This window comes from Camelus bactrianus, chromosome 4 (genome assembly GCF_048773025.1).
Source record: "Camelus bactrianus isolate YW-2024 breed Bactrian camel chromosome 4, ASM4877302v1, whole genome shotgun sequence".
Taxonomy (NCBI): domain Eukaryota; kingdom Metazoa; phylum Chordata; class Mammalia; order Artiodactyla; family Camelidae; genus Camelus; species Camelus bactrianus.
Window position 1 is genome coordinate 68,805,323 of NC_133542.1, and position 10,380 is coordinate 68,815,702.

The 10,380-nt window shown below is 39.8% G+C and overlaps 1 protein-coding gene and 1 long non-coding RNA gene across 2 annotated transcripts; one reads left to right on the forward strand and one right to left on the reverse strand.

Moving 5' to 3' along the window:
- Positions 1–256: 256 nt before the first annotated feature.
- On the reverse strand, positions 257–4,692 carry HSPA5 (heat shock protein family A (Hsp70) member 5). The gene is made up of 9 exons (XM_010956142.3): positions 4,546–4,692; positions 4,244–4,463; positions 3,914–4,145; positions 3,359–3,496; positions 2,912–3,024; positions 2,427–2,817; positions 2,072–2,309; positions 1,590–1,757; positions 257–1,161 (listed from the first exon to the last, which is right to left on the reverse strand). The coding sequence occupies exons 2-9, from the start codon at positions 4,363–4,365 to the stop codon at positions 599–601; spliced, it is 1,965 nt and encodes a 654-aa protein (XP_010954444.1). The 5' UTR covers positions 4,366–4,463; positions 4,546–4,692; the 3' UTR covers positions 257–598.
- A 148-nt stretch (positions 4,693–4,840) lies between these two features.
- On the forward strand, positions 4,841–7,880 carry LOC141577497 (uncharacterized). The gene is made up of 2 exons (XR_012506548.1): positions 4,841–5,337; positions 6,765–7,880. It is a non-coding gene; the product is annotated as an uncharacterized LOC141577497 (long non-coding RNA).
- Positions 7,881–10,380: the final 2,500 nt, after the last annotated feature.

Genomic DNA, 10,380 nt, shown 5'->3' on the forward strand with positions numbered 1-10,380 from the left:
CACCAGAAGATTTCAAAAAGATAAAGGGAAATAGGAAATTTCAATTATGTTCAGGAAAACTCCACCTTCGGGCATGGTGAACTGGCCCTTGCCTAGTTAAGGATATAGATGAACCTCCCACTCCTTTTCTTAAATTGGATTAAGTTAGACAGTTTTCCTGAAATGACTGAATAAAAATGTTTCCTTACCTCAAAACACTTCCAACAGAATAAGTGACTGACCTAATTAGAAGCATATCACAAAAATTAGACCAGTGTAAATAACAAACATTTATTGGTATCACTTATGGTAGAAAAAAGTTCCTACACCAGATGCACATGACCCAATTGTTAAATAGAACATTTTCAAGGTGAACACACGCCCTAACCCAGCTTTTTTACCCATTTTGATGATAGCCAATTCCTCCTCTCCCCCCACCCCAAGACATGTGAGCAACTGCTAATGAAAAGCAGTAAACAGCCACTTGGGCTATAGCATTTTCAACTCCACTCCAAGGTGAAGATTCCAATTACATTCGAGACGTAAGTTCTCTCAATTTTCTCCTAACGAAAGTTCCTGAGTCCAGTATTTACAATATTACAGCACTAGCAGAGCAGCGTTACAACTCATCTTTGTCTGCTGGTTCCTCATCACCAGTTGGGGGAGGGCCTGCACTTCCATAGAGTTTGCTGATAATTGGCTGAACAATTTCTTCTAGCTCCTTCTTTTTAGCTTTGAAATCTTCAATGTCAGCATCTTGGTGACTTTCTAACCACTCAATCTTTTCCTCCACGGCTTTTTCCATGGTCTCCTTATCTTCGGAAGAAAGTTTACCTCCCAGCTTTTCTTTATCTCCAATCTGATTCTTTAGAGAGTAGGCATAGCTTTCCAATTCATTTCTGGTGTCAATGCGCTCCTTGAGCTTTTTGTCTTCCTCAGCAAACTTCTCAGCATCATTAACCATCCTTTCAATTTCTTCAGGTGTCAGGCGATTTTGGTCATTGGTAATCGTGATCTTATTTTTGTTGCCTGTACCTTTGTCTTCAGCTGTCACTCGAAGAATGCCATTCACATCTATCTCAAAGGTGACTTCGATCTGTGGGACCCCACGGGGAGCAGGAGGAATTCCAGTCAGATCAAAAGTTCCCAGAAGGTGATTGTCTTTCGTCAGGGGTCGTTCACCTAGAAGTCATACACAAAAAAACTTGTTGAGTTGTTACTGACAAATATTAGTACATCTGGATCCCTACATTTCAGTCTGTTAGAGCCTGTAGTGGCAAGGGCACTCTATCAGGCTAGAGGTGGGTCAGTACTGGGTCTGTAGGGAGCAGTGAGTTAAGTTACCAGGTACTCTACAGCAGTATGAAATCTTTTCTTGTTCTTATATTCCAGAAGCCAGTTCAGAACATATTTTTAACGGGAAAGAGAGCCAGATAGCTAAGTAAAGAAATGGATTTTAATACTAGCTCTACCAAACTCAACACTTTTTAAATTAGGGAACCCTACCTGAAAACAGCAGGTATTTCTTTCCCTAATCATTTCAAGAGTATATTAAAAGAAGTCATGCTCTTCAACTACATACTATGTTATTAACAAATGTAAGCAATTACCTTCATAGACCTTGATGGTAACAGTCGGCTGATTATCAGATGCTGTAGAAAAGATCTGAGACTTCTTGGTGGGCACCACAGTGTTCCTTGGAATCAGTTTGGTCATGACACCTCCCACGGTTTCAATACCAAGTGTAAGGGGACACACATCAAGCAGTACCAGATCACCTACAAAGGTAAGTTAATCAAGGTAAGTTCTAATTCAGGAGTCATAGCAGCAATACCAGTCTCCCCATGAACAGTGTAACTTGATCTTCATCTTGCCATTTGGTTAGGTTCTATGCAAAACCAATTTAGAAGCAGTCAATTAAACACAGTTGTTAAAGGATCTTGAGACTGTATCAGGTCTTGTCCTCACTGTATCCTTTACTAGCTCTGCGCCCTCTTTGCTCATATTCTATTGCTTTCTAAAGCAACAGCTAATCATACTCTTCCCATCAAGCTACTGAAGCACTGTGGAAGATGCTGTGACACTGACTGACCTGTATCTTGATCACCAGAGAGTACACCAGCCTGGACAGCAGCACCATACGCTACAGCCTCATCTGGGTTAATGCCACGGGATGGCTCCTTGCCATTGAAGAACTCTTTAACCAGTTGTTGAATCTTTGGGATTCGAGTAGAGCCACCAACAAGAACAATTTCATCAATATCAGACTTCTTTAAATCAGAATCTTCCAGCACTTTCTGGACAGGCTTCATGGTAGAACGGAACAGGTCCTAGAATAAGAAACACAATTATTGTGATGATGCCTGTCACACCCAGATAGAGTCGAAATACCTAAATGCATTGTCCCAAACTCAGAGATTTAGCAAGGCAAAAAACAAAAACCATACCATGTTTAGCTCTTCAAATTTGGCCCGAGTCAAGGTTTCAGAGAAGTCCTCTCCTTCATAGAAGGACTCAATTTCGATTCTTGCTTGATGTTGAGAAGACAGGGCCCGTTTCGCCTTCTCTACCTCACGCCGGAGTTTCTGCACAGCTCTGTTGTCTTTCCGCACATCTTTGCCAGTCTTTTTTTTGTAAAGCTTGATGAAGTGCTCCATGACACGCTGGTCAAAGTCTTCTCCACCCAGATGAGTATCTCCATTAGTGGCCACGACTTCAAAGACACCATTATCAATGGTGAGAAGAGACACATCAAAGGTTCCACCACCCAGGTCAAACACCAGGATGTTCTTCTCCCCTTCCCTCTTATCCAGGCCATAAGCAATAGCAGCTGCTGTACTGTTAAGAGGATGAGAAAGAAGAAAAAAGTTTAGTTAAGTTTACATTTCCCCATTTGGCAAATATGCCAAAAACTTTTGAATTTAACACTTACGGCTCATTGATGATCCTCATAACATTCAATCCAGCAATAGTTCCAGCGTCTTTGGTTGCCTGGCGTTGGGCATCGTTGAAATAGGCAGGTACAGTAACAACTGCATGAGTAACCTAAAAAAATAAGAAAAGGTAATTAAATGTATTTTATCACACGGTTTAACCCTTATTTAAGTCAAACCATCACTTTAGTTTCTAAGCCAGCTTATTTTTAAGGTGGGTGTAATATATAATTTCAAACCCATGAATTTGCAAGCATTGAGTAATATACACATAAAAAGTCCCTAGTATTTTGTTTGGCCTTCAGAAAAGCGCACAAGTAACTAAAACTGATACACATGGATGTCATTCAGTTTCAATTTATTAAAACGATGAAGGCATCTATATATCACAATCAATTCAGAATAGTAATAATAAAACTTCTCGACATCGTTCTAGAAATACTTACCTTCTTTCCCAAATAAGCCTCAGCAGTTTCCTTCATTTTAGTGAGAACCATGGCAGAAATTTCTTCAGGAGCAAATGTCTTTGTTTGTCCACCTCCAATATCAACTTGAATGTATGGTTTAGTTTTCTTTTCAACCACCTATTTTAAAGAATAACTATTTTCAGACATACTAGCAATGACATCTCAAACTTTAAAAGAGGATTGTCTGAGACCCATTTCCTCCCATATAGTTTGGCTTACTTTGGTCTTTGGAGCTGAATACTGAGCAGAAATACTTAAGGAGTACAGGTCCCTTACAATTACAAACCTCTTCAGTTTTCATCAGTCTCTTAATTCTAAACTATTGTGGACAGAGTAGTTATGTGTGAAATTCCTTTGCCATCCTTACTGTCTTAAGTTCTGTAACACACTAACAGCATTAAATAAACCTTATTATATAGACACCACGTCTGCATCCTTTTTGGTGGTCTCTACACTGTCCTTCAATAACTTCTTACTTCTAAATACTTCAACCAGCACTACCCAATTTATCTCGTGAGAAAACCCCGGTCGCACCTTGAAAGGCAAGAACTTGATGTCCTGCTGCACAGACGGGTCGTTCCACGTCCGACCAATGAGCCGCTTGGCGTCGAAGACCGTGTTCTCAGGATTGGAGGTGAGTTGGTTCTTGGCTGCATCGCCGATCAGACGCTCCCCTTCAGGAGTGAAGGCCACGTAAGACGGCGTGATGCGGTTGCCCTGATCGTTGGCGATGATCTCCACGCGGCCGTTCTTGAACACCCCCACGCTGGCGTTAAAACCGATCGGAAGAAATCAGCACCGCGATGCTCACTGCAGCCCAGGAAGCCACGCCCCATTCTCCCAGTTTCCACAAACCCCGCTTACCAGGAGTAGGTGGTGCCCAGGTCGATACCGACCACCGTGCCTACATCCTCTTTCTTGTCCTCCTCCTCGGCCAGCGCCGCGCCGAGCAGCAGCAGCACCGCAGCCACCAGGGAGAGCTTCATCTTGGCGGCGCTCTAGGCCAGTCAGTCAGCAGGCAGGTAGGACTTCGCAGACAAACCAGTCACAGGCCGCAGCACGGGAGCGCACCGAGGTTATCGAGCTGAGGGCGACAGAACCCGGGGTCAGGAGGAGCAGAAGATTGGGCAAAGGGCAGGTCAGAAAAGGCAGGCCACGGCGCTTACCTCTCACACGCACAAAAAGACTAAGTCGCTATGTCTGTGATGTGTGGGTCAGCGTCTACCGCGCCGTCGTCGACTCCACTTATATACCCTCCCCCCAGCCCCGTCGTGGAGGCCGCCGATTGGAGAAGGTGCTGCTCGTTGGAGGCCGCTGATTGGTCCAGACCACCAAGCTGGCCGCCGCGGATTCGAAGCGGCCTCCTCCGCAACTAACGTCACCGCTACGCCCCTCAAGCTGACTCATTGGCTGCTGGACGCGCCCAACGGCCACCAATGGGAGGAAACATCCGCCCCGTGCGCTGGCCTCATTGGTTTAGCATCTGCCTGTCCATGGCTCGACCTCTCACCTCGAGGCAGTTTCCGCCGGTAATCGCTGAGGACCCGCCCTCACGCTGGGCTCCCAGGGGCCGGAGTCAGTCCAGCGTGCGTGATTTCCCCCGAGGTGCTGGGAGTTGAGTCCCTTGCTTTTCCGCTACCCGCCTGCCTGCCCCTTCTCCGTCCCTTGCCTCTTTTCCTTTCTCCTCTCAGCCTTCATCCTGTGTCAGGCAGGCCGGTGTCAGCATAGGTGCTGTGATCACAGAACAAATTTCTCTGCCCTTGGTAGCCACTATGGGTACTAGAGTTTCCAAGCCCCAGAATCTTTTGTTGCTCACCCGGCCGCAGCCTTCGAGCTGGGGCCTGCTCTGGGCATTGTCGTCGCGAATCATGGCTTCTCCTAGTCAGTTATGTCGCCCCGGCACCCCTGCCCCGCAATCCTTGTCTATACCAGGCCGCTCCACGTTCCCCTGCCCCACGGTAAGTAGCAGGACAGGCCTGGCCAAAGTAATCGAGTCCTAGCCCTGAGTCCCTCTCCCCACTGTGGCATCCCTCTCCCTACTTATTAAGAGCTTACTAATGCCATCGCTCGCACCCTGGGATGTATCATTTTTCTAGCTTGTCTTGTCTTCTCCCCTGCCCATCGTTTCCTTTTGTGGCTCAGGTTATCATTTACAAGCCTTTCTCATTCTTTATTGATACCTTTCTATCTTCACTCCTCCTGGAAAAGGTCTGACTGTACTTAAACGTATTTGGTAGACAAAGACGTATGATAACATCATCCTATAGCAAAAAATATAGAGGCTACTATTATTTCAGGCTTACTATATGCCAAGCATTATTGTTTCCTGTGTCATTCGGTCCTTACGGCTTAATACTTGGCATTTCCCATTTTCCAGATGAGAAAAATTGAGACTGAAACAGATTAAATAACTATCTTAAAGTCAGAGCTGATGAGTGATGGAGTTACAATTGATACTCAAGTTATCTTGACTCTGTACCTAAAGCTGTTAGCAATTTAAAAAAATTAAGTTCATTTCATTAAAAAATTGTTTTGGAGGATCTTCTATAGACAAGCCGAAGGCCTGATACAAAATATTTTGAGATATTTACAGAAAATTGGAACTTGTCATAGTTAGGAACTGATGACGCCAGTATTTTTTCCACTAAATGGTTTATTGAGGTTCATTGGTATGTGCAATATTGTGTCCAAATAGCACTGAAACATCTTACATACTGTTGACTAAGATGCTGAACCTAAGAGTCACTACTCAAGAATTTTCCTTTCTCCTTTAGTGCTCCTCAAAGGTTACACTGGTGACTCAGAGTTGACTCCATTCTTACTATAGAAGTTGCATCATCCATGTCTTTCAACAGGGTTTGTAACACTGCAGTAACACTAACCCTTCTTCAAGTTACATCAGTCCATTATCAAGATAGATATTACCATTCTGCCATGTTACAGCAATGTATCATTCCAAGCAAATTTTCTGATATATCATAGTCCATATCCATTAAAAACAGCTCTCAATTTCGGCCTCGCCCTTGATTGGAATAACCTTTGCAACTCTCCTTTTTCTAAGATTTAGAAAACTGATATTTGGCTAACTTCTAAAGGGAGTTGAGTATATTGGTGTTTGTGGTATCTTTTTAAAAACCAAGTATATTGGGTATATTGTATATATAGTATATTCTAAAGTGTGTATATTATAGTATATTCTAAAGTGCAGTCATTTATGGATTGAATGGGAAGGTGCACAGATCTAGTGTGCTGAATGTTAAATGCCGATAATAATATCAGTGCCAAGTTATCAATATTTAAATAAGTGCAAGACACTATGCTAAATGCTTTAAGTGCATTATGTCTTTCAATCCTTATGAAAGCATTTTTTTAACCCCGATTTTAGGGCTAAGGAATCTGAAGCTCCAAGAGATAAAGAAACCTGCCCAGAAGAACACACAGCTGAGATATGGAGCCAGGATTTGAGCCGCAGCAGTTTAATTTTTAATTTCTGTAATCTAGGATGTCACCCTGAGCTTCAGGTTTATAAGACTTATATTTTGTTTTAGGATATAGAGTAGTAGCTCTGTTTTTAATGGATAATAGGCTATGATATATCACTAGTTTGTGTATATTTTGGTAATGGGTGATAGACAAGTGTAGATTTTATCCAGTAAATTAGACCAGTTCATTTCACTTGTGCTCTTATGAGTAAGAAAATAGGTTTCTATTTCCCATCTGATCTCAGAACATGAAGCAGAGTTAGGACTGATTAGGATTGGGTGTCATTTAGCTCCTAAATCTTCCTTTCTGAAAGAGAGTTAAAGGCATAGAGCAAGCAGGAAAAGGAAAAGGAAAAGGCGTATGTAATTGACAAGTTGAATGTTTAGACCCTGATAATTGAGAATTTTCCATATGCTTTGTTAGAGAGAATATTCAGCTGGGAGATAGGGCCACACACCTTGGAAAAAACCAACCTCACAGAGCCTCAGTTTCTTCATCTACTGAATGTCAGGGATTTCTGTCTTAGTGACTTGTTTCAAAGATCAAATGGGATACTGTATGTAAAAGCTGTAGAATGGTGGTGATGCTATTACTTATTATGTAAATATACTGTAAGAAATTTTAGAAGTTATTCAAGAAAACCACCACTTGGGAGTCAGTTTTTAAGATTTCTTTCAATGGGAGATAATAAGTTTGGTGATTGCACTGAATTTGACAAAGGTTTTTTGGAAATGCTTTTAAAAGTGCTGCATCTAACTGCTCTCTTATATTGGCCACATATATGTCTTTTTTTAATTAAGAAACTGGGAGTAATTCCTCAAACTTCATTAAACAACATGGGAATAAAAGAAAAGTATCTCCATAACACCTGAGCTGGGAGCAATACAAGGTATAAATCATGAAGGGTTTTTCAGTACTTCTGAAAGTTGTGTTCTATTCAATAAGTTTCTTTATTTGTCTTTACTTTTTAAAAGTGAATTTAATACTTAATAAAGAACCTTCCTCACACAAATAAAAAGTATCAAATAGTGCATTTTCTCTTCTTCACATGATTTTTTGGTGGAAGGCATTTAGAAGGGCATGCTGTGTCAGTGTGATAAAGGAAAGACCATGAGGTTTGCAGGCATAAAAACTCTTATGAGTTCCAGTTCTGTCACTTAACTAGCTGTGACTTAAGGCAAGTCACTTAATCCCCCACGATGCTCTGTTTACTAGTCTGTAAAATGGATAAAATTCTGCCCCATCACAAGGCTATTGTTACGATTAAGGCATTTGATTAATTGTAAAGCATTTTAATTTTATATATAAAATGTTAGTATTTATTTTTCTTCTGTCCTAAGTTTCCTTTGAAGTAAAATAAGCTGCTAAGGATGAAGAACTACCTCTATAGAATTTGGTAATATTTGATACAGGTCTTAAATTTCTAAATTTGTAAAATAGGAAATATTTGTACATGGTATGAATATCAAAGGGTACAATATACAGTATGCAATGCAATGAAAATAATTCTGCCTGCCATCCAGTCCCCAGCCCTGTTACTGTACACTAGTGAATGTAACCACTTGTCACCACTTTCTTATGTTGCCTTCTAGAGATGTTTTATTCATATGGCGTGTGTGTGTCCCTGTTTTAAAACCAGTGGTGGAGCATACTATACACATGGTTCTGTTTCTTTATCCACTTTAGCTGTATTTCTTGGAGATTGTTACAAATCAGCTACCTCTTTTTTTTAAATGTCAATAGTAGGTGCCCTTAATTGAGTATGTACTATGAGCTGGGTGTTTTACATATTTTAAACTTTTTTATTATAAATTACAACGTGAATACAGAAAATACAAATGTACAGTTTAATGAAAAAGCAGAAGGTGAATCCCTAGTCAGTCAATATCCAGATCAAGAAATAGAATGTTGTTAGTACCCAGAAGTCTTCATTTCCCCCCTAAGCTGATCAAAATCCCCTCCATTAAAAAGTTATTTTTCTTTATTGTTATATTCTTTAGAATTAAAACACGGAAATATACCTCCTCAAACACCATGATTTAGTGTCACCTGTTTTTTTTTTTTACTTGATGTAAATGGAATCCAAGAGTATGTATACTTTTGTGTCTGACTTCTTTCTCTCAATATTGTTTTGAAGTTTTATCCTTATTGTTATGTATAGCTCTAATTCATTCGTTATCAACTGCATAATATCCCAAGATATCACAATTTATGTTGTATTTAGTGTTTTGTCTATTATGAACAATGCTGCTATGGACATTCTTCTCCATGTTTCTTGGTATGCACATACATGAACTCCTCTATGGTCTATGACCAGGATTAGAATTTATGGATCAAAAGGTTTAAATATCTTCAGCTTTAGAAAATCATGTCAAACTGCTCTTCAAATGTACACTATCATCAGAGTTCCAGGTGTTCACATGATTGTCAACATTTGATACAAACTCTTTATTTGACAGTCTGGGCCATGTCCTGGCTTCTCATTGTGGTTTTAATTTTAATTTCCCTGATCACAAATGGAGTTGTGTACTTTTTCATATTTTTATTGGCTATTTTAATTTCTTCTTTTGTGAAGTTGCCAATTTCTCTGTTGAGTTTCTTATTTTGTAATTAGTTAGTCATTTATATTCTAAATATAAGTCATTTTTTCAGTTATATGTATTGCAAGTATCTTCTCTCCACTCTGTAGCATTTGCTTTTATTCCTTTACTGGTGCTTTTAAAAACCTTTTACTTTTGAAAGCAGTGCAGACTTGCAGAAAGTTACAAAAACAGTAGAATCCCATGTACCTTCACTCAATTTTCTCTAATAGTGACATCTTATATAGTTGGAAAAACTAGGAAATTGACATTGGTACACTATTTTCAACTAGAGTACACATCACATTCAGTTTTCACCATCTTTTTAGCCTGCATGTGTGTGTATGTTTGTATATAGTTCTATACAGTTTTATGTATAGATTCCTGTAACCATCACCAAAATCAAGTTATAGAACTTAATGCTATTTTTGATGAGCAGATATTTGACAAACAAAACTTACAGTTTTTTCTTTTATGATTGTGCTTTTTTTGTCTTGGTTAAGAAATCTTTCCTTATCCTGAGATCAAGAAGATATTCTTTTTAATTATCTGCTAAAAACTTATTTTTTTAAACTGTTTCTTTTAGATCTACATAATTCACTTGGAATTTATGTTTTTGTATATGTGAGTTGTATGTAGTGTGAGTAAAAATAATTTTTTTCCACATGGATACTCAGTTGTCCCAGCACCATTTTTCATATTAGTATATTTGTTAGCATCTGTCTTAATTTCTGTAGCTATATACAGTTGGCCCTTGAACAACATAAGTTCGAACTGCATGGGTCCACTTATAGCCTGGGTTGTTTTCAATAGTAAATAGTGTAATACTACACAATTTGAAATTGATTGAATTTGTGGATGTAGAACTGTGGATACAGAGAGCCAAGGAGTGTCTGGCTAGTCTTCACATTTTGTATTTCCATATAAATCTTAGAATTA

Excerpts from the sequence above, each read along its gene's own strand:
- HSPA5 (XM_010956142.3), bottom strand. The coding sequence starts at position 4,365 with ATGAAGCTCTCCCTGGTGGCTGCGGTGCTGCTGCTGCTCGGCGCGGCG. Across the intron at positions 3,025-3,358 it reads AGGCTTATTTGGGAAAGAAG|GTTACTCATGCAGTTGTTAC; the intron begins GTAAGTATTTCT and ends TTATTTTTTTAG. Across the intron at positions 1,162-1,589 it reads TACCATCAAGGTCTATGAAG|GTGAACGACCCCTGACGAAA; the intron begins GTAATTGCTTAC and ends TATGACTTCTAG.